The sequence below is a fragment of the Bos mutus genome, chromosome 7 (assembly GCF_027580195.1).
Source record: "Bos mutus isolate GX-2022 chromosome 7, NWIPB_WYAK_1.1, whole genome shotgun sequence".
Lineage (NCBI taxonomy): Eukaryota > Metazoa > Chordata > Mammalia > Artiodactyla > Bovidae > Bos > Bos mutus.
In genome coordinates this window covers 61302125-61328874 of record NC_091623.1, presented here as the reverse complement: position 1 = coordinate 61328874, position 26750 = coordinate 61302125, and the positions used below count along the sequence as shown (strand labels likewise).

General features: G+C 54.7%; 3 protein-coding genes across 5 annotated transcripts in view; 1 reads left to right on the top strand and 2 right to left on the bottom strand.

Annotated features, from left to right (window-relative positions):
- Positions 1-293: 293 nt before the first annotated feature.
- MOB3A (MOB kinase activator 3A) lies at positions 294-18983 on the bottom strand. Of its 2 annotated transcripts, XM_070373998.1 has the most exons (5): positions 18740-18983; positions 13400-13511; positions 7637-8160; positions 3518-3720; positions 294-1590 (listed from the first exon to the last, which is right to left on the bottom strand). In XM_070373998.1, exons 3-5 carry the CDS (start codon positions 8055-8057, stop codon positions 1561-1563), a joined length of 654 nt encoding a protein of 217 aa, XP_070230099.1. In that variant the 5' UTR covers positions 8058-8160; positions 13400-13511; positions 18740-18983; the 3' UTR covers positions 294-1560. The 2 variants fall into 2 exon arrangements, with proteins under 2 accessions (XP_070230099.1, XP_005888412.1); XM_005888350.3 differs by lacking the exon at positions 13400-13511 and having other exon boundaries at positions 18740-18982.
- Positions 18984-19308: 325 nt separating this feature from the next.
- IZUMO4 (IZUMO family member 4) lies at positions 19309-22381 on the top strand. 2 transcript variants are annotated; one of them, XM_005888349.2, is made up of 9 exons: positions 19309-19531; positions 19622-19702; positions 19832-19903; positions 20722-20748; positions 20846-20921; positions 21071-21118; positions 21203-21217; positions 21554-21571; positions 22043-22381. In XM_005888349.2, the coding sequence occupies exons 1-9, from the start codon at positions 19318-19320 to the stop codon at positions 22131-22133; spliced, it is 642 nt and encodes a 213-aa protein (XP_005888411.1). In that variant the 5' UTR covers positions 19309-19317; the 3' UTR covers positions 22134-22381. The 2 variants fall into 2 exon arrangements, with proteins under 2 accessions (XP_005888411.1, XP_070230943.1); XM_070374842.1 differs by lacking the exon at positions 21554-21571 and having other exon boundaries at positions 19318-19531.
- A 1485-nt stretch (positions 22382-23866) lies between these two features.
- The window catches only part of AP3D1 (adaptor related protein complex 3 subunit delta 1), a 33586-nt gene continuing 30702 nt past the window's right edge, over positions 23867-26750 (bottom strand). Inside the window, 1 exon segment of the mRNA XM_005888348.3 lies at positions 23867-24982. Within this exon segment, the coding sequence (XP_005888410.2) occupies positions 24887-24982 (96 nt within the window). The 3' untranslated portion in view covers positions 23867-24886.

Sequence of the window (26750 nt, the reverse complement as noted above, 5' to 3'; positions counted from 1 at the left end):
GCTGAGAAGTGGCAACAGTTAAAATCACGTTTGCTAAGTGTCTAGAGCAATGTGAGAGAAGGCAGAAGCAGGAGAGAGGTGGGTGCCTTCTCAGTCTGTTTTCCAGATGCCGGGCACCCTGTGAAATTCTAGTCCCACCAATGTGCTGTGCGTCTGATCATCTACTCAGGCACTCTGGGGGCCACAAACCATGGTGACTGCGAAGATTTCTTTGCCCCTTGGACAAGGGCACCCTGGTGACAATTGTGGTGATGTGTCCCAACTCTAGGAAGACAAAAATGACAGTCATCAGCCGCAGATAAGGAGACTGGTTTATTCTGATGTTCCTGTGGGAATACCCACAGGAGCAGGAGGGTGGGCAGGGGACTCTCTCCCCCAGTCCCACTGCCTTCCTTGACCTGGCTGGTGACCTGAAGAGGCACAGTGGTTACGGCGTTCGGTTGTGGTTCTGCATCTAAAAGGAGCTACATTCGATTGGCCAGTTTCATAAAGTCCTTCCAGGCTCCAGGAGCAGAGCCGGCGGCTTCTGAAGGACTGAGGCCCAGGTTTCGTTTGTTAATTGCACTTGTTCAGTGTCGGTGGCGGGCCCTCTCCCTGACACCTAGAGGTAACTTGGAACCAGCATGGCCTGGGCAGGTAGGGTTGCCATGGCCAAAGGCCACCAAGGATGTTGCTTGTGGGCAGGGAGGTGGCTGGTAGAGTGCCCCTGCTCCAGCTTCTGCAGGGAGAAGGTGCTGGGGTTTGGTCCCAGAGTCTTGGGGTCGGGGGGGCAGGGTGGCATACAAAGGGTTTCCATATGATGTTGGCAGGCATTAGGTGAAATTCAAAGGTTGTACACCCAGGGAGAGGTGCTCCCTGGGAGAGTCACCCTGTTATTCATGGCAAAAAGGGGACATTTTTCTAGAGGGCAAGGGGAAGACTACCTGTAGGTAAAAAGTTTTTTTTTTTCTCCTAGTAACCTCTCATAGCAGTTGTAAATGAAACTATAATAATCCACTCTTTTATGTGACATGAAGGGGCCCCAAGAAATGTGGGATGCAGGCGCAGGCTTGGGAAACTGATGGATGAGCCCAGGGTCCTGGAGGAATGGCGGACAGAAGTGGCTAGGGGAGGACGCAGGGAGGACAGAAGCCAGGTGCTCGTACCGCTTGAAACCAGACCTGGGCCATGGTGGGAAGTGCTGCATGGCCATGGCCTCACTGACTGGGCCCCAGAGCCCATGGCCGAGCATGCTGGCTAGTCAGGAGACGGACCCAAGGTGGGCCAGCCTCCTGGCAAATGCAAGTGGTTTCCAAACAAAGTGGGTTTTCCTGGTTGCTCACAACACAGAGAATCACAGAGTTCAAATTCCCATCTCCCTCGTGATGTGACGGCTGAGGAGACTGGGGCCCAGAGGACCGGACTAATGGTTGCTGCCACCTTGGAACCGGAGAGAGGATGCAACCCTGATAGCCCAGAATCTGCTGGGCTAGAAAACACTGGTCCCTGTGCTGGAGATGTGGCGCGTAGCCGCAGCGGGTCCCCAGGGCGTGGCCACAGAGATGACAGGGCCGAGGGCTCTCAGTGGCACATCCGTGCGGTCATTTCTTTCTGTTAAGAACAAGCAGGACATCAGGAGTCACACACAAAAGGGAAGTCAGAGTGCATGGTCTCAAGGGGCCCACAGGCCTCATTCAACACAAACTTTACTAAACCGGGCATAGACAGCGTGTGCCTCAGGCCAGGCGGCACGCTCTTTATGAGAAGGGTCACAGTTTCTGCCTCCAGAAAGAACTCTAAGTGTCAATGCAGGAGAAAGGACCACGGGATCAGGACACTAAATGAAAAAACATGAGCGTATCATAAAACTGCCCACGACTATTTTCCGTATTTGGTGAGATTCACATAAAATGAACTGTCCTCCTCAATGGTGGACAACCCCCACCTCTACCTGGTTCCAGAACATTCCACTACCCCAGAGGGAAACCCCTTCCCTACTAGCCAGAGCCTACAAGGGAATATACAAACACGAAAAAGCTATGTTGAGATGTTTTTAGAGGTTTTTAAAAGTTGTCAAAGATAAGCCTTTCGCAAAGACCCAAAGCAATGAAAGGAATCAGGAAAAAAGGTCACATGTAAAGCAATTTGGTGCTGCCACTATGGAGAATACGGAGGTCCCATAGATCAATCCAGCAATCCTACTTCTGGGCATGTATCCAGAGAAAACTATAATTTGAAAAGATAAATGTACCCCAATTCTCAGAGCAGCACTATTTACAATAACCAAGACATGGAAACAAGCTAAATGCCCACTGACAGGAGTGGATAAAGGAGATGTGGCGCATCTCCACAGCAGACTATTACTCAGCCATGAAAAAGAATGAACCGATGCCATTTGCAACACCATGGATGTGATGGACTTGGAGGGCATTATGCTTAGCAATGTAAATCAGAGAAAGACAAACACCATACGACATCACTTCTGTGTGGGATTTAAAATATGGCACAGATGAACTTATGTATGAAACAGAAACAGACTCACAGACATCAGGGGGAAAGAAATGGGGATAAACTAGGAGTTTGGGATTAACAGATACACACTACTATATATAAAATTGATAAACAGTTAAGTCCTGCTATATAGCACAGGGAACTATATTCGGTGTCCTGTGATAAACCATAATGGAAAAGATTATGAAAAAGAATACATGAATAACTGAGTCACTGTGTTGTACACCTGAAACCAACACAAGGCTGTAATCAAGTGTACTCAAATAAAAGGCCTCCCAAACAGGCCCACAGGGAGCCCAGGGTCCTGCCAGGAAAGGTACAACTGGGGCGGGGTATCCAGAGTGATGATCTTGTCTCCCAGGAGCAGACCCGCACACCCAGGCACCACCCGGTCCCTGGAAGGTTCCGGCATTTCTGAGCTTGGGGAGATGTTCCCACTTCTTATAATGATCCCCGTAAACAGTGGCAGCAGCTGGTGGGCACTGGGAGAGCAACCACCTGTGCCCTCTGACCTTGCAGGTCCTGCTCAGAACCATTTGGGTAACACAGTATGGCATACAGGCTCCACGTCACAGCCCACGGGACCTGAGTCAGGCACCTGAAATCTCCCATTTCTGGGGCGGGGGCGGGGAATCAATACTGACCAATTCGGCAAATCCCCCCAGACAGAAAGTGGGTGAGTGGTTGCAGGGGCTGAGGAGAGTGGTTGCAGGGGCTGAGGAGGGGGTGACTGCTGATGTGGAGAAGACTGCTTTGGGGGTTATGAAAGGTTCTGGAACTGGACTGAAGTGAGGGTTGCAGAACCCTGTGAATGTACTGAACACCACTGAATTGTTCATTTTTACATCAGTGGTTTTACCACATGTAAAGTTTACCTCAATTAAAACCAGAAAAAGAAGTAGCTCCTTGCTCTCCTGCCGCTAGCAGGAGGGATGGGCACCCCAACTGCAGGCAGGAGCCCCTCTGGGCCACTGTAATGGGGGGACCCCGCGCACCCGCTGCCTACCCCACGACGCTCCATGCTCACCAGTGGCTCCAGCTCCTTGGTGTCGATAAGGCCGAACTCAGTGACAAAGTAGTAGAAGTGCTTGTAGCAGGTGTTGACGTGAGCCTCGGAGCCCAGCTGTGCGATGCGGTCGAAGTGGTGGATGTACACATGCACGAACACGCGGAAGAGCCGCGACAGGATCTTCTTCACCACCTGCAGGAAGTTCTTGGGGAACGGCGTGCCTGCGGGGCGAAGGGCATGGCTCAGCTTCCCTTCCCCTTCCCTCCAGGACCTGCACCTCTCTGCCCCAAACAGCGCCCGGGGGCGGGGAGGGGCAGTCCTGCAGGCCCAAACGTCCTGCCCTTCTCGCTCTCCGCGTCTGGCCGGCAGTGGACCTGACATCCCGCTTCCGGGCGGCTCACAGGCTTCTGCGTCTATTTCTGGTTACCTTTATTTTTCGGATAGGAACTGGGCGATGCATAAAAACCTATGTTCTGGACTTTGATGCTTTTCCCTTAATATATTTATATCGTCCCATCTAACTATGCTTCATGGTACTGCTCACATTTGAACACACACATCCTAACTTAATTGCATACATACATACATGCACCGTGTTTTTCTATTACTGAAATATTTTATTTCTATTTTTCAATTTTTTTAATTTTTTAAAATTGTGGTAAGACCTGTTGACCCAGCTGGGGGTGACCTTCTGGCATCAGGCACATTCATGGGCTGTGCCCACATGCCCGTCCCCACCTCGCGTGTCCTCCTCGGCCCAGGGGACAGATGCCATGCACTCACACCATGTGAGCAGCCCTGCCAGGGGCTGCCTGGGACCAGGAGGGACAGGTCCTGTGTCCTTCATGAGGGGCTCCAGGGCTGGCGACCACCCAGCCTGTGGACAGCCACAACGCTCTGGGACGCACTCACAGAAAATGGAATGGCAGCTGCTGGTTGTCGAGCAAATCCCCAAAGACATACAAATAGGTGCTCAGGATCTGTGTGCTCAGCAGCTCGAGGGGCAGTGTCAGCGGCCAGTCAGGGACAACTAGCCTGAGTGAGGGTTTCTCACACCAGAGGCAGGTCCCAGGGTGTGGAGGGATGAGGCAAATGGGAAAGACCTTCCCCAAGACCAACCGTCATGCCCCTGGCCAGCTCCCTCCTGTGTGTACGCGTGTCCCATACTGCTGATGGCACTGGTGTTCCAGGCCGGGTGTCTGGGGATGTGCCTTTGCAGAAGGCTCGTTCAGCACCAGTGAGGACTCTGGGTTTCCTGCTTCCATCCAACAGGAGAAAAGAGCTAAACAGAAGGAATGCTCAACTCTTTTTTAAACTAATTAAAAATTTTTTTGACTGTGCTAGGGTTTCGTTGCTGAGCGCAGGTTCTCTTGTGTGTGCAGGCTTCTCGTTGCAGTGGCTTCTCTTGTTGCAGAGCACAGGCTCTAAGCGCATGAGCTCAGTAGTTGAAGCACACAGGCTTGGTTGCTCTGCTGCATGTGGGATGTTCCCAGACCAGGGATTGAACTCGTGTTTCCTACATTGGCAGGTGGATACTTAACCATCAGGGAAGCAAGAATACTTGACTCTTGGGAAAAACCATGTTCACAGGGCATCTGAGGCTCATCTGCCATCCGTGAAGACCCATGACACTTGAGTGGTGGGACAGTGGCCTTGAGGGCATGGAGACCCCCGACAAGGGAAGGTCTCCTCAGCGTTGGGAGGTCAGAGGGAACGAGAGCCTATGGCAGGCAGAGGAAGGTAGCACAGCACATAGCCAGCATCTGCCACACAGGATCCTGGGCCCCACTAGGCTAGGGCCCCACCCTGCCCCCTTTCCTGGGGGGATGGGAGTCACTAAGGTCCTCCTGGGCCATCCCAGGTAGAGAGGGAGCGACAGCCCCATAGGAGAAGGGCCTGGACACAGGTTCTTCTGGGATGGCACTGCCCACGCCTGCAAGATGCCCTCACACGGAGTCACAAACCTGGTCCACCACCCACTTCTGTAGGTAAGTTTTACTGGAACGCAGGCCTACTCCTCGTGCACACTTTTTTAAGTGTCATCCATGATGGCTTTCGGGTACATGGCAGATCTGAGTAGCCGAGGCAGCCCGTCTGGTCCTTGATGGGAAAAGCGTGCGGACGGATCTCGGGTCTAAACTCAAGAGTAGTCAGGTGGCTTTGGGGCTAAGTGGATGCTCAGGCATGGAAGCACCAGCGTGGGGGGCAGGATGAACTTTTAGACCTGTGCTTTCTCTGTTCGGCCACAGATCTAGCCCTGAAGAGCATGGGAGGCTCCTGTTCTGAGCAGCACTGCAAACAAGCAAAGAGAAGCACTTCAGTCCACTGGGGGTGGGGGTGCGGGTGGAACCAGGCCGAGGGGTGGGGCTGGCCCTGGGGTCTGTGGACAGGGCTGGAAGATACGGCCTAGGCCAGGCAGCCCCTAACCTCTGCTGGGCAGCTGGGTGACATCTGCCAAGTTCATTTCTCTCACTCTTCTTATGCTCTCCTTTCTGGTGGGTGAGCACTGACTTGAGGCAGGTCTGAGTTCTAGGAGGTGGACCCCTCAGGGCCTCAGTTGGTCCCAGCAAAGCAGTGACTCAGGATGACAGGGAGAAGGTGCAGACCTGGACCCGGCAACCTGACAGGAGACCACCCAGGAATCTGTTTTGGGAAAGTGATGACTATGGGATGGCCTTCTCCCAGGTGGGTCCCTGGAAGCCCCTTGCCAGAGTCAACGTGGTTCACTGTACGGACGGTGAGTGAGGCCTGGGGGTGAGAAACTCAATGAAGCACAGAGCATGGCAGCAGCCCAAAGCCAGGCCCGAGGTCTGCTCACCAGTCGGCCTACCAGGACTCCAAGTAGCCCAGGTGAACATGAGAATAACATCTACTGTCTCCTGGGACCATTCAGCGGCTCAGGACAATTCTCTCCCAGTTCCTGAGGCCAGAGTCCACATGGTGCCCTGAGCTGGAGTCCAGCTGTGGGCAGAGCTGAGTCCTCCACAGGCTCCAGGGAAAACCCGGTCCCATGTTTTCTGGGCTTATGGTCCCTTCTTCCTCCCATCACCTCACCACCTTCTGCCCCACTAGGTAACGAGTCTCCCTCTGCCCCCTCATTAGGACCTTGTGATGACATTTAGGGTTCACTCAGATAATCCAGAATTGTCTATTTCAAGATCCTTTAACTATATGTGTTAGTCGCTCAGTTGGGTCTGACTCTTTGCTATCCCATGGAGTGTAGCCTGCCAGGTTCCTCTGTCCATGGATTCTCCAGGCAAGGATACTAGAGGAGGTAGCCATTCCCTTCTCCCAGGGATTGAACCTCGGTCTCCTGCACTGCATGCAGATTCTTTAAAATCTGAGCCACCAGGGAAGCCTTTGCTTGAAGCAAAATGTGTCCCTTCACACACAGGAGCATCACTCAGTCATGAAAAGGAGAGAAGCCCTGACACTCGCTACCATGTGGATGGACCCTGAGAACACGACACTCAGTGTGAGAAGCAGACACAGGACACACAGGGTGTGATTCCACCAATGGGAAACGTTCAGAACAGGCAAAGCCACAGACACAGACAGTGGGTTCCTGGTCATCAGGGGCTGGGGAGGCTGTGCGGGTGACTGCTGAAGGGGATGGGGCTTCTTTCAGAGTGATGGATTTTTTCCTTGGCTGCGCAGGGTCTTCACTGTTGCACGTGGGCTTTCTCCAGTTGCAGTGCGCAGGCTTCTCTTGTTGCAGAGTATGCGCTCTAGAGTACAGACTCAGTAGTTGTGGGGCACAGGCTTAGCTGCCCCTCAGCAGGTGGGATCTTCCCAGACCAGGGATGGAACCCGTGTCCCCTGCATTGGCAGGCGGATTCTTAACCACTGGACCAGGGAAGCCTCCAGGGTGATGGATTTAGATACAGCTGATAGCTGCACGACACTATGAATGTACTATAACGCCACTGAACTGCATTTTTTTAATTTGCCTTACCATGTAGCATGTGAGGTCTTAGTTCCCCAGCCATGCCCCATGAAGCAGAAGCGTGGAGTCCCCACCACTGGACCACCAGGGAAGCCCCTGAACCATGCACTTTAAATGGGTGGATGTAGTGGTGTGTGGACTCCATCCCGATAAAGTTGACCCTAAAAGAACACGAAAGCGCAGAGACTCACCGACGTTGGTGGGGAAGACGTCCTCATTGTTGATCTGCACCTCAATCCAGTCCATGAGCAGGTCCATGTAGCGGGGGGCTGACAGTGCCGTGGGCCGCCGGAACTTGTTCTCGTCCTGCCAACGGTACTCATACTTGGGGCCGCCCGACATGATGGGGCAGGAGCGCTCGGTGCAGCCGTCACTGATGGTGCCGTAGATGAGGTTGACGCGGTTGAAGAAGTCCACCACGTGCACGGCCACCCAGTCGTTGAGCTCCTCACCAGCGGGCAGCTGCACCGCCAGCTTCAGGTCCAACCCTGCGTTCAGCGAGGCCTGCGCCTTCTTGTGCAGCTCGAAGCGCTGGGTGCCCGGCTCGAACTTGCGCTTGGGCCGGAAGGTCTTGTCCTTGTTGAAGACCTGCTTTAGGAAGGGGTTGGACATCTTGGCCGTGCACTCAGGACGCCTCCCACGAGGTTTCTGAGGGGAGGGCCGGGCAGGACGCTCACGACAGGAAGGTCACAGGGCCCCCAAGGCTCCCTCAGACCTGGAACACACAAAAAGGAAACATTGTGAACCTTCTTGGAACCCTGTTCTAGAAGCACCAGCGGGTGGACTGGGGACATTCCTGGGACTTGTGGTTTTGAGTTTCAACAAAAGGGCACACAGAACTTCCCCGACACATCCCCTCTGTGCCCAGAGGCTTTTGGTAAAGAGAAAGTTACTGGCCCCACATGCCACCTGAGGGCGGGCCCCCTCAGGCTAGGTGGCAGCCTCTGTGAAGAGATGTCCATAGCCAGAGATCTGCAAATGAATCTTATCTGGAAAGAGAGTCTTTGCAGATTGATTAAGGATCTTGGGTTGCCCTATTCCTGGACTATCCGGGCACCCCAAATCCAGTGATGAATGTCCCTGTAAGAGGCCGTGTGATGATGGACACAGAGATGGAGTGATGGGTCTACAAACCAGGACACGCCAAGGACCAGGAGCACTGGTGGAGCTGGGAGGGAGCCCCAGGAGGAACTAGCTCTGCCCACACTCCAATCGTGGGGCTTCTGGGCTCCAGAGATGGAAGGGCGTGGATTCCTGCTGCCTCTGCTTCTCTCTGGGTCTCGTGTCACAGTCTCGTCTCTGGACCAGAGACCTCCATAACCCCATGTGCTCTCAGCTCTCTAGCCTAACATCTGCACAGCTCCACGTCCAAGGGGCAGATATGAATCTGGGGGACACTACCCACCCCAATGTACCACCTAAGTGAAGATGCCTCCACGAGTTCTCTGGTCTTGTGACAGATGCCACTCATTTTGGGGACGAGGCCCCAGTGTAGGGGCTGTATTGCCATGGCCCTGCTCTCATGAACAGGCCCCTCCCAAGCCTCTGTTCTGTACTGTCTTCCCTGTCACATTGGAGTAATAGACCCCACCTCAGGGGGCATGAAAGGGTGAAATCAAGCACAAGGAGCCTGGGTCGGGCTCACATTTGGGACCAGTCACGCACTGCTCCTTCACCATCACCACTCCGATGGCCACGCTAGCCCACCGCCCCTTGTCTCCATCTCCGGTTGAAGTAGATATGCTTTCCTGGGCGTGGACCTGGCCAGGACTGGGTGGGGTGGAGGTATCCTGGGAGCTCACCCAGGAGCAGCAGCAGAGGGGGAAGTGGGCCCGGGTTGGGAGAAGCGGAAGCACTGCCCAGGCTGGGCTCCAGCACACACAGCCCTGCACTCCTGGTGAGATGAAAAACCACTTATACGTAATGTTGTAATATACACGTAATGTAATAAACCCCTCTGGAGTCAGTTCCTTGGCCCTGGGACCTTGACCCTCCAGACCAAGCACGCTGTGCAGCAAACTGCCACAAACTGAGAGGCTTTGAACAGCCTACATTCACAGTCAGAAACTTCTGGACATTCCATGTCTGAGAAGACCTCGTGTGTCCTTGCACAGGGATCCTGTCACCCCCAAGGGACAACGTTGTGCCACCAGGCTGACCTCAGTGATGGAGAAGCTGTGATGGGGGATGGGCACGAGGCAGGCAGGTCTGGTCACCTCAGCCCAGTTCACCCGTGTCTGCACCCATGTCCATGGTCCAGATGGGGTGACCAGGAGGGGAAGGACCTCAGCAGGCGGTTAGTAAGCACTGAGTCACGACCCACCACATCCTGGAGCCCAGCGTCTCCTGCAGGCTCGGCTCTTCTACACGTCGGCAGGTCAGAAATCAGACTGATCCCCATTGGCCTGGGCCTCCTGGCCCAGCCTTCAGTGGCCCCTTGAACCTCTGGGTTAATTCCAGAGGTGGATGGATAATGTGAAGGGCACACACCAGCGTTCTAGCCAGGGTGTCCTGCCTGAAAGCCAGGAATGATTCTGACTCTTGAGTTATGAGAAACTAAAAAGAAAGAGGTTGCTCTGATCTCAAGTGAGAGGGATGGCAGTAAGCTGAGCCTTCAGAGTACTTCTTCTGGAGCATGGAGTGTGGAGGGCGGGGTTCAAAGGAGGGGTCCAGCACCTCTCCCCTCGGGGCAGGCGCAACCCTGACCCTACCTCCTTCCCCCTTCTGTGTCCTCCACGTGTCCACAGGGCCTGCTAACAGAGTCAGAGGCAGAGAGACAGGAGATGCTGCTCTGCTGACTGGGAGGATGGAGGGAGGGGCTGAGAGCCAGGGATGGGGCGCCTCTAGAAGCTGGAAAAGGCAGGAGCCGATGCTCCCGCGGAGCCTTCGGAGGGACTGGCCCTGCCCACACCTGGATTTTAGCCCTGAGAGGCCTAAGCTGGACTCGACCTCTCGAACTGTAAGAGGATAATCTGTGTGGTTTGGGCTACAAAGTCTGTGGTGATTTGTTACAGCAGCCATTGGAAACTCAGACAGAGGCTACACAGAACATCTGAAGGAACACCAGGGAGGGTAACTCACAGCTGACACAACTGGGCCACTCAGGCCCTGGTTACATGCAGGCTGGGGACCATCTGTCCTCCCCACTGGTAGGTGAAGCCTGCTCATTCTTCTGGGCCCCACTTGACCCTGTGGGTACTGGAAGGTTGATTCAAGGCAGCATGAACTATGCAAAACACAGAGGCTGAGCATCCAGGGATGGAGCCAGATGTAGGGAGCACAGTGAGGAGGGGAGGGACCTGCCGCCCCCAAGGAGGATGGCGTAATCGAAAAGGACAATCAACAGGAACCCTCCTGTGCTGCTGGGGTAATGTAAAATGGGGTGGCTGCTGAGGAAAACAGCCCAGCAGTTTAAAAAATGCAGCTACCATCTCACCAGCAGCTCTCTCCTAAGTGTCCATCTAAGTGATGACACATGTGGACGACACGTGTCCACACAAATACTTGTACATAAGTGTGTCCAGCAGCATGAGTCCTAACAGCCAAAAGGTGGAGACACCCAAATGTCTCCATTGGGAGCATCCCTCAGCCATGAAAAAGAGAGAAGCCCTGACACTCGCTACCACGTGGACGGACCCTGAGGACACGATGCTCAATGAGAGACGCAGAAACGGAAGGACACACGGGGTGTGCCTCCACTGACAGGAAACGTGCAGAGCAGGCAGATCCACAGACACAGAGAGTGGGTTCCTGGCGGTCAGGGGCTGGGGCAAGGGATGGGGTGACTGCTGACGGGAACAGGGTTTCTTCTGAGGTGACAGAATGTTCTGGAACTGGAGAGAGGTGGTGTTACAAACAATGTGAATGGACTGAAAAACAGTGGAATGCACACGTGAAAGGCGGAGAGTCTGGTACATCAATGAGAGCCAGGAAAGCTCTTATTTTTAAAGTAGGGTGAAGAGACAGAGCAAGTGTGGGCCGAAGTGCTGCTCTGGGAACCACAAAGAACAGGCCATTTCCCTCTGGGTTCAAGCTGTGGCCAGCACTGCCTGTCAAATTTGTTTGCTGTGTGAGGTGACAGCGCAGACACAGAAGACCACACGGGCTGAAAGATGCAGGCACTGATGTGTGACAGAGGGAACGCTCACGCGGACAGGCCGCCTGGCAATGGGGCAGGAAGCCACCTGTGCTCTGGAGCGAGGAGGCCCATCCAGAGACCAGAAGAGCCTTCACTTCCTTCCCCAAAGCTGCCCTGAGGCCCCAGCCACAAGCATCACTTCCTGCCACCTTGGTTAACGCCCAGTGAGGCAGTCACGGTAACCCATGGAGCAAAGCAGAACCCTACTTTAAAGCTGGGAAGACTGAGGCCCGGACTTGCCACTGCTGACATCGGGGCTACCCCTGCCCCCTCACGTGAGGAGCATCCCCAGTCGTGACGACCACAGATGTCCCCAGATGTGATCCAGTATCCCCTGGGGGCAAGAGCACCCCAGGTGAGAAACACTGGGCTAGAAGATGGTGACAGCACTAAGCATTAACTACTAGTGGTCACCGTTAACTAGTACCCAGTTAATGAGTAAATCACTGTTAGGCTGCACAGTTGGTAGCAGAAGGAGTCAGTGTTTGCACCGTGGACCGTGGGGATGAAACCGTGGTCCCTTCTGCCTGGCCACCCACCTCCACTGCCCCACCCCCACTCTTCATCCCAAATCCAGGGCCAAGTCCCTCCTGGCTGGGGCTGCTCCCACACCAGGCACCTCTGCCGCACCTGCAGTCTGGTGCAGGTGCCTCCGGTTCTGACCCTCCCTGGTTCTGGAGGTGTGGTAGAGACCTGTGCCTAGGGCCTGAAGGGCAGGAAGAGGTGCCTCCGAAAAGGGAGGACAGCCACAAATAGCCCACCTGCCGTTTTTCTCCCAATGTGGACAATCTGAGACCCCCAGGAGGCCCCGGTTAAGAGGCCACCTGCCCTGACCCTCTGTTGCAGACTAGTCGCATCACCTGTGCTAGGTAGTGGGGACGCCTCTGTATGAGGGCACTTGTGCTGGATGTGGTGGGTGGGGACCCTGCGCTTCCACCTGCCTCTGCCCCCACCACGACCGCTAACTGCCGAGGGGCCGTGAACCTGCCCAGGTGGTTCATCTGTAAACCAAGCAGCTCTCAGGGCCACTCCAAGTGCAGGTCAAGGGACAGTCACCCTGTGTGGATTGACCAGCAACCCAAGTTGGCCTCCCCCGCACCTACCGCCTGCCAGCAATTTCTCACCCACGACTCACTTTAGCCTCCAAACACTCTTCTGCCCAGGCTGAATGCAGCCTCACTTTGGCCATGAGAAGACAAAGGAGGGTGCTATCCCTCATCCAGCCAGAGTGGGGTTGGCCTCGGCTGGCCCCTGAGCCCCCACAGCGGCCTCTGTGCACCCAGGTGTCCAGGCTCCTTATCTGCCCTATAGCTGGCCTTCTCACCCTCAAAGAGACCACACCACCAAGAAAAATGCAACCTCCCCGCACCCCGCTGCTGCCTTCTATTGACTTTGGGGTCTCTGGGGCCACGTGACCTGTCAGACAGGCACAGGCTGTGGGGTGGTGAGAAGCGGACAGGGACCCCACTGACCCGGGCGACCCCACAGCTCTATCTACAGCCCGTCAAGCCACGGACCAGACAAGCGCCAAGATGGTTCTAGAAGATGGGGCAGAGTGATGAAGCAGGCTTATAAGGTTCCTGCCTACTTTTCTGTCTCCTGAGAAAGTGGGTTTTTTTTTTAAAGTGGAAGCAATGATTTTTGAAAAACTTTCTGGATGGACAGTTCCCATCAAAAGCAAACAGCACTTTCTATTAAAAACACACTCCCTTGGGCTCCTGTGGCCAAGGAGTGGGCAACCACTGGCAAGTGCCTTTTCCTTGAGAAGCACCCAGGAGTCACTGCAGCAACCCCCCGCCACCAAAATCCCAGGTACCGTTTCTGGGGATCCTGAGTTTCTGCCCCTCTTAGAAGACCTCCAAGGGCAGCAAAGGGAAAACCAGGAGAGGCTTCTCGGAATCCAGCACGAGGGGCTCCCCTGGGTCTTCCTGCACACGAGATGAATGTGGTACTTACAAACTCCAAGAGTGACAAAGGTTAAAATGACAAAATTCCCCTGCCCCAGCACACACCCACCCACCCCTGTTCTTTTTCTAAAAACAAAACACAGTTCCTGTTGGCAACCGCCACACCTCAGCCCCGTCGCCACTTCCTTCCGGCGCCTCCACATCCTGCCTGGCTGATGACATTTGCCACCGTTGTGTGTAAACCCTGCCCCAGCCCAGCAGCCTTTGTGGCTGGCTAGAAGATGCTCACGGCCCAGGATCTGTCCTGTTAAAGATGGTTGCGCCTCAGGGCTGTCTCCCATCATCTAAATGTTTGTGTTTAAATACTGAGACTGCTCCCTGGGTGGGGAGGCTGCCCGCGTCCTGAAGGACACAACAAAGGCCAGGTGCTTTAGATGGGCTCGCTATAGTCCAGCCTTCCTAGTAATCCTTTTTTCCCCCACAAAAGCCAACTGATATATAATTCACACGACTATAAACCTACACAATTCAATGGATTTTAGTAAAATCATGAAGTATGCAACCATCACCACTATCTAATTCCAGAACATTCTCATCACCCCACAAAGAAACCCCATGCCCATCAGCAGTTATCTCCTATAGCCCTTTTATAAGCAGAATCACATCCCCCCTCAAAAGATGTGCTGAAGTCTTAACAGGTGAGGTGATCCCATGTGGAAGCAGGACCACTGCAGATGTACTTAAGTTGAGGTCACCCTGTCCTACAAGAAGAGGGGGATCTGGACACAGACACAGACAGCCATGTGATGGAGGCAGAGATCAGGTGATGTGTCCACAAGCCCTCCAACCCAAGGGATGACCAGGATCATTGGCCTCACAGGAAGCTGGGGGTGAGGCAGCAAGGACCCTTCCTGGTGCCTCTGAGAGCCCTGAGCCCACAGCAGATAAGAGATGGCCTGGGATCTAAGCCCAGCTGTCCCCACCTCTACTGTCCTCTGCTCTACCGAGACAAAGAAGGGCTGCCAGGTGTCCACGGCCAGTGCCATGATTCTCCTCTGAAGCTCCTCCTTCTGTCTCAGTTCCCCGCGGGGGCAAACAGATTTTCTGTTCAACAAAACGGTGTTGGGGGTCGGGGGACAGAAAGGAAAGAAATGCAGGAGAGGTCGTAGGTGGTGTGTCCATGAAGGAGTCACACCTCTTCCTTCTGAGGACTTGTTCCAAAGCTGCAGGAGCCTTCACTGAGTGGTTGACTGACTGGAGAACTGAGTGTCAGAAACCATGCCTCCGAACTTCCATCCACCACAAGCCCCACCTTTTCTGGCTGCCCAAACTTCCTCTCAACATCAGGGTGGGGAGGGTATCCACCAGGCACCACACTCTCTCCAGGCATTAGGAGAGCTCCCTCCATGCTCAGCTACAGCCATGGGTCTCAAATGCGGTGACCCTGCCCCCCAGGGGCCACAGGGGAATGGGGCACTCCTGGCACTGAATGGATGGGGCCAGGGATGTTGCTCCACACCCCACAGAGGGTGCCCAGGGTGGGCCCTCATTGAAAGCAGCCCAGCCCTGGATGTCTTATTTAGGACTCAGCAGCCACAGGAATGACTGTCTCCTTCCCAGAACCTGGTTTCTGAAGTCAGATTCCCCTTTTTTGCTTAAGCAGCCTGAACCCATTCCAGGAAGTCAGGAGCTCACCAGCTGGGGCATGTCCAGAAGTTCCCAGAGTAAAAACCCAAGCTCCAAGCCAGCTGCTTGGGGAATTTTTGTTCAATTTCCATTTCAAGAACCCCTGGAGATGGAGTGCAGCTCCCGGAATGATGGTTAATGGCTGACTCTTCCATGAACTTGGCTGGCTCAGGCGCATCATCACCTATGAAGCAGACTGCCTTAACCTCGTTAGGAATACGAATCATCTGGAGCCCAGGAACTGAAATAGTACTTCCAAGAACCCTCTTCAGGACTGAAACAGCCACCTCTACTTTTGTTGGGAGAGAGGCACACCTAGAACACAGCTTGTCACAGCTATGTGGGGCACCTGGTGGGCGAACACCATGGTCCAGATTTGAGAGATGATAGACATACTCTCTCCTTTAGATGGTTCAAAACAAAAGTGTACTATCAAGCCTCGAAAAGATAGGAGGAACTGTAAATGTGCATCCTTAAGTGAAAGAAGCCCACGTGAGAAGGTGACACGGTGATTCACACTCTATGATGTTCTGGAGAAGGCAGAGCTGAGCTCTGGGGACAGAAGAAGGATCAGTGGTTGCGGGGGGCCCTTGTGGGGGTGGGGAGTTTACAGGAGAGATGAATAGGTGGAGCACAGGGGATTTTTAGGGATGTGAAACTACTGTGTGAAAAAATGATGGGTATGTGTCAGTGCACATCTGTCCAAACCCAGAGAGCATGCACCACTGAGCGTGAACCCACCAAATGCACTCTGGATGCTGGCTGACCGGGATGTGTCAGTGGAGGTTCATCCTGGTGACAAATACCCCGCTCTGGTGGGCCATGCTGATAACCAGGGAGGCAATGCCCACATAGGGGCAGGGAGCATACAGGAATTCCCTGTACCTTCCGCTCAATTATGCAGTAAGCTTAAAACTGCTCTCGAAAAATTAAGTCTATTAAAAAAAAATTACTGGGGCTTCCCTGGTGGCTTGGGCTTTCCTGGTGGCTCAGTGGTAAAGAATCTGCCTGCCAATGAAGGAGCAACTGAGCCCAGGAGTGACAATAGCAGACCATGTGCTCTAACTACTGAAGCCAATGCACCTAGAGCCTGTGCTCCACAAGAGAAGCCATGGCAAAGAGAGGCTCATGCACCACAGTGAAGAGCAGCCCCCACTCACTGCAGCCAGAGGAAAGCCCAAGCAACAGCAAAGACCCAGAACAACCAAAGAATAAATAAAGTAAAGTAAAAACAATCTAAAAACTTACAGCTAACACAAATTTATCAATTACAACACACCAAGCATTTGGCTAAATCCTGTGAATTGCTCACCCCACTTAAGAAATAACTAAAGCCACAGATAGGAAGCAGAAAATGATGAATCCTAAGAAAGAAGGCATAAAGAAAGAACACATTTACACATCTTGGCATAAAGAACAAATGCCACGGGACTTCCTTGGTGGTCCAATGGCTAAGACTCTGTGCTGTCAATGCAAGGGAACCTGGTCAGGGAACTAGATCCTAAAGGCAGAAACTAAGAGTTCATATGCTACAAATAAAAAAGATCCTGCTTGCTGCAACTAAGACCTGATACAGTCAAATAAATATTTTTTAAAAAATGGCTTGGAAGACACTGAAATACATGTTGCATGTGTAATTTTTAACTTTTTGGCAGCCACATTAAAAAGTAACAAAAAGAAAAGAAACAAGTGACTTAAACATTGATTTTATATATATATATACTACTGAGCCTAAGAGCACTAAAATATCACTTTAACATCTAACCAGGAAAGAAAATACTAAGGAACTATTTTGCACACCTTCTACCCCACCCCCGCCTTAACACTCCAAGTCTCCAGAGACTGCTGTGTATTTTACACGAAGGGCACATCCCATTTTGAAATAGCCATGTTCATGTGATCACTAGCCATGAACAGCCAGTGGCTACTGTACCGGACAGCTCAGCTCTGGAGGGTTTTAAAAGGGGGAACCACCCCTGTCGCCATCAGGACAGAAGCAATGGGACAGTTGCTATTTGAGGTGGGACTCTTGGGAGGGGAGAAGCTCTGGATTGGAGCAGGCTGAGGTTCCCTGTAAACAAACAAAGGGCACCTTCGGAAGGGAGGGGAGAAACAGAGTGCCTCATGGTGTGGGCAGGCAGGGGTGGGGCAGCCAAGACTTCCACTTGCTTCACTCCATAATCAGTACAACAGACAGTGACAGGCTACCATGAACTTGGGCCGGGGTGGGAGGTGGATGGGCACTCAGGGCTTTGGGAGGCTGCAGCGCCCTATCCTGACATTGGCCAGGGCCAGGATTCTTGGCATCACTCATCATGCTTGGCTGAGTCTGTAAAATGGGCTCATAAGAGTCCCTGAACTTTATGTTGGGTGGAGGGAGGAACGAAGAAGCAGCTAGCAAAGACCAAGTGTAACAGAAGCAAGTCCAAGATCACAAAGTGCAGACAGGCAGTGGGGTGAAATATGCAAAATGCTTGTGTATCACATGCCAAAATTTATCCAAGTGTATCTCTGAATGAATGCAGTTGATTGGGCGTCAACCGAGACTGTATAAAAAGGTTAAAAAAAAAAGATACAAGGGGTAAAAAGCACCTGCAGATAAAGAATGGAAGACTTTTACTCCAAAATGAGCAGTGGCTCTCTGGGTGGGAGCATCATTGGCTATTTATTTGCTACTATGTGACTCTCTGTATTTTCCAGTCACCCTCAGGCTTCCCTTTTCGGTGACATTTAGTAAAGTACATAGTCATTTAAAGCAAATGCAAGCCCTACAGTCAGTGAAGAGATGAAGCAGGGGGGTTAGCCGGTGGGCAGTGCCAACATTCAAACACCTCCCGCCCAGCCCGTGCCCACTGCTCAGGGGCTCTGGGGACCAGGAAGACTGCTTTCAGAGGGCGGGGGTCACAGTGCGCTGGGGGCCCTAAAATCTTTGGACTTTCCATCCAAACCAGGAGGTGAGGTCCTGGTTATTGATACCAGAAGGGGGTGGCCCTGGTAACCACTGCTGCTGCTGCTGCTAAGTCGCTTCAGTCGTGTCCGACTCTGTGCGACCCCATAGACGGCAGCCCACCAGGCTCCTCTGTCCATGGGATTCTCCAGGCAAGAACACTGGAGTGGGTTGCCATTTCTTCCTCCAATGCATGAAAGTGAAAAGTCAAAGTGAAGTCGCTCAGTCGTGTCCGACTCTTAGCGACCCCATGGACTGCAGCCTACCAGGCTCCTCCGTCCATGGGATTTTCCAGGCAAGAGTACTGGAGTGGGGTGCCATTGCCACTGGTAACCACTAATTCCACCAAGGGCCCGCCACCGGCTCCCGCCCCTCCACCACCGTCCATCCCTCTGAGGGACCCGGCCTCCCAGCCGCCCGCGGTTGCCCTCCTGATGGAACCGGCCTTCCCGCTGTCGCTCCCCTGAGGGATCCGGCCTCCCCGCCGTCTCCCATCTGAGGAACCCGGCCTCCCCGCCTTCGACTCCTTGAGGGACCGGCCTCCTTGCTACTCGCGGTCGCCCCTCTGAGCGGCCCGACCTCCCTGCCGGGCGCGCTGGCCACTCTGAGGACTCACCTGCCACTTGCCTCCTGCTGCCGGAAGAGTTGGGTCAAGTTCGCCGCTGGACCCAGTTCCCGGGCCGCTGGCCAGTCCGGCCTCGTTGTCAGGCCCGGAGTAATTTCGCACACGACCGCCCCGCCCCTCACCGGATATACTTCCGCTCCACGGAAAGGCCTCCCCGGAAACAAGAGCCGGGGAGGCCTGCGGGCGGAACTTGCTGTGTGCCGGGAGCAAGAGACGCGGCCTCGAACCGGGAAGCCCGCCTGGAAGGAGGAGCTTTGCAATGGCTGTGGGCGCATGCGTGAGGCGCGGTCGGGGTGGGACCAACAAACGGGTGGAGCTTCCTTTTGGAGTGGCCGCTCCTGGGCGGGGCCTGAAAGAGGAACCTGCGCCCTCTGTTGCCCGTTACAGGGGCGAGGCCTACGCCGCGGGCGGGGCAGGGTCGTGGCCCTCCTGAGAGGGCGCCGTTGGTTGGTGCGCGGCGGAGGGGCGTGGCACGGGGGCGCCGTTGGTTGGTGCGCGGCGGACGAGGGAGTGGCGCGGGAGGCGCCGTCGGTTGGTCGGCGGCCGAGGGGGGCGGGCGGGGGCGGGCCATGGCCCTGCTGCTGTGCCTGGGCCTGACAGCAGCGCTGGCCCGCGGCTGCTTGCACTGCCATGGTAACTTCTCGGATAAGTTTTCCTTCTACCGCCATCACGTGAACCTCAAGTCCTGGTGGGTGGGCGACATCCCCGTGTCGGGCTCTCTGCTGAGCGACTGGAGCCAGGACACAATGAAGGAGCTGCACCTGGCCATCCCTGCGGAGATCAGTGAGTGCGGGGGTCCCGCACGGGCGGAGCCCCCGGCCCGGCCAGACCCCGGACCCAGGCAGCTCACACACCTCCTTCTCCCGCCCCCAGCCCGGGAGAAGCTGAACCAAGTGGCGAACGCCGTGTACCAGAGGATGGATCAACTGTACCAGGGAAAGATGTACTTCCCGGGTGAGGGGCCCACCGCCGCGGGCTGGAAAATGAGGCAGAGCCCAACCGCCCCCAGACATTTAAAGTCCACCCACCGCCTGAGTCTGACCGCCGAAGGCTGACAGCCCCCTCTCCTCCTCCTCTTATCAGGGTATTTCCCCAACGAGCTGCGAGCTATCTTCCGGGAGCAGGTGCACCTCATCCAGAATGCCATCATCGAAAGTGAGCAAAGGAGAGGGCTGGCGGGACAGCGGGGAGGATGCTGCCCAAGGCCTGAGGACCCAGGGCCATGGGAGTATTTCAGTCTCCTTACAGGCCAGAGTCTGGTCAGGGTGTGGCTCAGACTGCAGTAATGTGAACAGGGAGCCTGGCATGGTGCAGCCAGGTGTCAGGACTCAGAAAGGCCATGGGGGTGGGGGGGAGAAGGGCCGCTCTCTGCAGGAGTAACAGTTTCATCCAGTGGGCACCAACAGGACACCTTGATGGATAAATCCCACCTATCCCTGCCACATCCCCTGTGGGTCCCTGGAGGCCTCAGAGCTTTGCTGCCACCCTCCCATCTGGTTTGCTCCATCCCAGGCTGGGGCCGGGGACTCCCTGGTGGCTCAGTGGTAAAAAACCCACCTGCCAATGCAGGGGACACTGGTTTGATCCCTGGGTTGGGAAGAACCCCCTGGAGAAGGAAATGTCAACCCACTCCAGTATTCTTGCTTGGAGAAACCCTGGAGCCTAGCATGCTACAGTCCATGGGGTCACAAAGAGTCAGACATGACTTCGTGACTGAACGACAACAAACAGTGGGAATTCCCTGGTGGTCCAGTGACTAAGACTTCGTGCTTCTAATGCAGGGGGCCCAGATTAGATTCCTGGTCACGAACTGTATCCCATATGCTGCAGCGCAGACAACAAGTCTGCGGCCCACCTAAGTGGCCAATGGACAGGGGCTGAACCTTGGGCAACCTGGGAGGCGGGGGCTGGGGAGGAACAGGGGAACAGGCCAAGCCTAATAAGGCACCATCTGTGCCCTTGCCCTACCACAGGCCGCATCGACTGTCAGCGTCACTGTGGTGAGTGAGCCTTGGTCCTGGCTGTGGGGTGCCACAGCAGCTGGGGCCTCCAAGGCTGAGGGTGAGGGGAGCCCGCAGCACCTCTGGTGTGTTGCAGGCATCTTCCAGTACGAGACTATCTCCTGCACCAACTGCACGGATTCGCACGTCGTCTGCTTTGGCTACAACTGCGAGTAGGGCTAAGGCGCGGGCAGTTGCCTGTGCTGAGGGGCCCCTGCCCACAGGGTCCCAGGGTCTCCCTGAAGGGGCCCCTCATCACCCGGATAAGGGGGAGGGGAGCCCTGCAGCTGGCCCCTGAGTGTCCACGCCCATGTTCCCACAGGTCGTCAGCGCAGTGGGAGAAAGCAGTGCAGGGCCTCCTCCAGTACATGTGAGTGGGGGCAGCTGGGCACAGGGTGAGGGGATCCTGATTGAGGCCACTTGGCCCCTGACTCCGAAATTGTTGTCATTGTAGAAATAAGTGGCACAAGTAAGTCCCCTCTACCCAAGGGCAATGTGCATGTGCCCTCACCGGTAAGTATGTGTCCAGGCAGCCACAGGAGACAAGCACCTGGCCCTGGTGTTGGGGACAGAGCCTCTACCTCCCAGGGTCTCTGAGCTCAGCTGGCACAAGGGCGCACATCCTGGTTTGGGGGTCCCCACAGACCCAGGTCCTACCCCTGCCCCAGGTGGGTGGCAGGGCTGTGGTTAGAGCTGGTGAGGGCACCCCTGGTGAATATGTGCCCCCATGGAAGGGCCTGAGGACCACAGGCACAGCCTTACCCCCAAAGCTTGGAACTAACCAGGGCCCTGTCATGTGTTTCAGAATGGACACCAATACAAGGTAAGGTCCCCCAGGCCCATCCTCCTGGGAGCGTGGACTTTTCCAGGTCAGTGGGGGCAGACAGGGCGTCGTATGGGATGGGTGCAGCCAGGCAGGATGTCACCTAGGCAATCACATCCATGCTATCACGCCATGAATAAACATGAGCTCCCCTCCTCCTCGCCTGGAGGTACAGAACCACTCCAGACTTGTGAGTGACCCAGTGAGGGGAAGCTGCAGGGACCCGGGCGGGCTCTGCCTAAACCAGAGGTCAAAACCCCAGCACCCCCGGCCCTGCCCTGCTCCCTTCACAGACCCCATCATGAGTGTTGGGTGTAAGTGACTCCACTGGTGTCCAAGCCCAGCTCGAGGGTCTGTCTGGGGCCCTGCTACATGCCCCCTTTGGGACAAGGGGCCTGGGCCCCAGCAGAGGCCCACCGGGGAGGACGAGGCAGGGCAGGAGAAGCACTGGGGTGCCCCATCTCCTTGCAGCTTGATATCACCAAGCTTCACATGTCTGGAGCCCCCACACCTGGCCAACCTGACTCTGGAAAACGCCTCCGAGTGCCTGACGCAGCACTGAGGGCGGCCCGGCCGGCCAGACCCGTCCCGCCACGGTGCGGGGCCAGAACTCCACTGGACCGGCTTGGCCAGACCCTGTGGAACAGGCCTACTGCTGCCTGGGGGCCCCACCTGCCTTGGAGCCCTGGGCCAGGCCAGGCTGGGGCCGGGAGGAGGGGATGGGAGATAGATGACTTTGTATATAGCACAGCGTAGATGCGGGCAGGATTGCAGCCATGTGATGGAATGATTAAATATCCCTGATGTTTCTCCTCCTGGAGCTGTCCTTGTTGGGGTGGTGGGCTGGGACCCAAGCGAGGTGTGTGCCAGGTGCAGGGGGTGCTTCCCAGGGACCTGGAATGTCCAGTGGTTAAGAATCCGCCTGCCAATTGAGGGGATAACCATTATATCCCTGATCAGGGAACTAGAGCCCACAGGCCGCACGGCAACTAAGCCCACGTGCTGCAACTACTGAAGCCTGCATGCCCTAGGGTGCATGCACCGCAACTAGAGTAGCCTGTGCACAGCAACAAAGAACCAGCACAGGAAAAGAAAAAAGTATCTGGCGGGCCGCACACAACCAGCCTTCAGGGCGATTGGCTCTTTGGATGACTCAAAGGGAGGCTGTTTGGTAAAAACCAGGGCCAGCCTCGGTGCGTCCTGGGGCTCCTGTCACATCAGCTGCACCATGGCACCTGCTGTCACCACCATGGCCTGGCTTCTTTCTCAGATGCCCCACGTGGGCTGTGAAAGGACAGGCCCAAACTGGCTCAATCCAGGGCTCAGCTTTGGTCCAGCAGATGGGAGGGGATGGAAGCACACCATGGCAAGTCTGGCAGTTCTTGGAGTCCTGGGCTGGGCCCTTCCTGGCCTGGGTGGCTGCCAACCTCCCTACTCAGGTAAGGGGCCTCCGCTTGGGGAGGAGGTGCCTTCCAGCCGAGGTTTCACTGATGGACTGCTGGCCTCCACTTGCCCAGGAGCACTGAGGTCAGGGGGCTGGTGAGTGGAAGACTGGGGAACTCTCAGACGCCCAGGACCTGAGCTGGGCCCACACACTGTAGCAGGATGGGCCAATGACCCGGGGGCCACCCGAGGGGCCTTTGTGCAGGGCTCTGCAACTGCCCCGGTTTTGGGTTTCAGGTTACAGGTGATCTGGGCTGTCTGCTGACACAAACCTCCATCCACGTGGCATCAGTAAAGCTGTCAGGAACATAGGGAATTGAAACAGTGGCAGGGCCTCCCTTTCAGCATCTGCTCCTGCCAATCCCTGGGGCTCTGGGCCCCACACACTGTGTCCGGACCTCTGACCCTGCCCTCTTCTCATTGTGTGCTGCCAAGATTAGAAATGAGGGGTTCAACTTCAACACAACTTTCATTGGACTTAAACTTTAGTGATATTTCCACTCATCTTGCACAACTTTTACCAGAGGGGTTCCCTGGAAAGGGACAGCAGTTGCTAGGCCCCATGGAGTCCTGTGAGGGGATGGGTATCAGGTGTCTCCTTGCTGTTACCGCTGGGGCCCAGGAGCCCAGAGGACCACACCCCTCCGGAGGGGACAAGAGGTACAGGCAGAAGGGCAGGGGCGCCCTAGCTTTACAATGCAACCTGCACAAGGGTGCCCTGTGGCCCCCTCTGACCCCTAGGTGCTGCAAGACTGTCGAGAGGTCTGGCTGTATGCTGACCGCCCCCCCCCAACACTGGGGAAGAATCCCCTACTCGGGGCATACGTTGCCAAAGGCAAGAGACCCAATGGATAAATGCCTGTTTCGCAAGTTTATTGGATCATCTTGACACAAAATCATTACAGCAGCATGATATGTCTCTCCTTTACACGGGAATGTCGATAGCAAATAAATTCTTATATAACACATCATACAATTTAGAGATTCTAGAATCACTGCACAGGATTCTGTAATAGGTTACTCTACATGCTAAAGTGACAGTTTTCATCAAAAGAAGTTAAAATGTCATTGAGGACCATCATCTTTGAGGAAAGTTCAGTCTCACGGGGGTGGGCTGGGGTCCCCCCCTGCCCCTGAGGTGCATCTCAGGGGCCCAGCCACCCCCGGACCAACGTGCTTCCCAGCAAGGAAACAGGGCCAGGCCCAGGCCCTTCCACAGGTGCAGACACAGACCTGCAGAGCATCCAGTGATGACAGGAGAGCCAGAGCTGTAGCTCTCCACCACTCACCGCAACACGCAGCTGGGCACGGAGGCCAAGGCCCTGGAGCCCTGCTGGGCACTCCCCTCAGCAGACACACAGGACACGGTGGTAGAACAAACAGGATGTGATGGACGGCAGCCTGCAAGACTCTGCCCCATAGTGTGTCCTGGGGAGGAAGTGCCCCTAGGCGTGGGGTGAAGAGGAATGTCTCCCCCAAGCAGCTGGCCTGGCCTCCACCCCTAGGGCCTGCGGGCAGCAATTTGGGAACTCATGGGACTCGGACGACTTGACAGAAGCGGGACGTGCTGCTCCGTCCGGTCCCCATCCAGCCCCCACCAGGTCCTGGCCTCGATAGCGGTCACGCTCACCCTCAGGCAGCCCCCATGGCCACAGGCACAGTCCGCTCCAGCCAGAAGAGCCCTGGCTGGCTTGGGGACTGGCAAGGGCTGCTCGCCAGAGAGTAGAGAGAAGCAAAGTAAAAAAGATGACAAGGTAAATCAACGCAACGTGAACTGCGAGGTCTACACAGTGGACGATGGTGGACTTGGTCAACACCTGGCTGGACCCCAGTGTGTGCAGCACATGGCCGCCCTCCTGTGGGAGGCGGCACTTAGCACGTGGCCAGCGTCTCCTTCATTTCCTCCAGCAGGTTGCTCAGCAGCGTGGGGTCGCTGCACTTCCCATCCACCGACACTGACTTTTCGCCCTGTGAGGGAAACAACAGCCGGCACTCAAGAGACGCCACCCTCTGGACATCCTCTCCTACTTCGGGGTGCTCTGATAACCCTCTCCTATTCTGGGGTGCTTTGATAACCAAGAAGAGGGGCTCCAGGTAGGACGGAGCAGGCACACCACACCCCATATCTCCCACACCCCATGGGAGGAGCTGCAGGACCTGGAGAGGCCAGAACCGCAGAGGCTCAGGACTGATGCTCTGGCAAAGGCAGGGATCCCAGCCCCTCAGGGGCACAGGGAACAGCTGAGTGCAGCACCAGATGTCCTGCAGATGGAATCTGAGTGCCAACCTTCTCCACAGGTGTGAAGAAGGCCCACAGTCTCCAATTCAAAACTTCCAAAATCGGCACTCCAAGACCACGGAAATCTTAGCTCACGTGGAAAAGACAACCCACAAATACCCACGGAGAAGAGATGGATGTCAGAATCACCTTGAAAGGCTTTAGTGACTCCAAGAACCTCCCATCAGCAATCACACACATTCCTGAAGCAAGCAGAACACAACATCTCAGCAAAGAAAAGGAAGAAATAAAGATCAACCCAGGGAACTTCTAGACTGGAATATACCAGCTGCACACAACAGAACTTACATGACAGAAAACTCTATGACCCTGACAAGAAATTAATGGAAATGATCCAATCTGAACAGACAGTGGAAAGGAGGTGGAGATGGGTGAAGTAGCAAAGATTCACATCACTGGGACCCGAGACAGAGAAGACAGAGAAAGCAGTGCTGAAAAGGTACTTAAAATCATAGCTGAGAACTGAGTTGTGCAAAAGACAGAAATGCACAGATCAGCACATTCAACAGACTCCACACCATTAACAGGAGCTAGGTCCCTTTCCAGGGAACCCCTCTGGTAAAGGCTGTGCAGGATGAGTGGAAATAACACTAGAAAGTTTAAGTCCAGTGAAAGCACACCTGAACCCCTCATTTTTTTTTTTTTTCCATTAGAACTTCTTAAAGCCATTTCCCTTAAATATTTAAAGAATTTAATGGTAAGGTTTTTAAGTTATAAAATAAAAATCCCTTTTGAATTTTCTAATGTACAAAAAGAGACAGAGATGAACCATTGTGACCACAGAATCAGTTTGTTATTCTGAATATTCATGAATCCCTCATTTCTAATCTCGGCAGCACACGATGAGAAAAGGGCAGGGTCAGGGGTCCAGACACAGTGTGCAGGGCCCAGAGCCCCAGGGATTGGCAGGAGCAGATGCTGGAAGGGAGGCCCTGTTGCTGTTTCAGTTCCCTACGTTCCCGACAGCTTTACTGACGCCACGTGGATTGAGGGTTGTGTCAGCAGACAGCCCAGATCAAGGAAGTCAATACCAAGACATGTCACAAACTGCTAAAACCAAGAACAAAGGAAAACCTGAAACAGCCAGGGGGAAACAGTGCATTTTTTAGTTAAGGGAAAACATTCCTTGTTGGAAACTGAGACACCAAAAGGAAATGGCCTAGTTTTGAAGTACTGTGTGAGAAAAAAAAAGCAAAGCAAAAATTCTATACCCAGCAAAAACAGTCTTGACAAACAATAAAACAAAGAATGATCGGATGAAGGAAACTGAGAGAACTCATACAGCCAAAAGACCTGATCTAAAGTTCTTTAGATGGAGAAAATGAAGCAGAAGACAGAGTGGAATGTGAGCAGTGAAAGCGACAGAAACGGCAGGCACGCGGGTGAGCAGACGAGGCCGTCTTGTCTCCTGAGGTCTCTGGAATCTGTAAAGCTGTA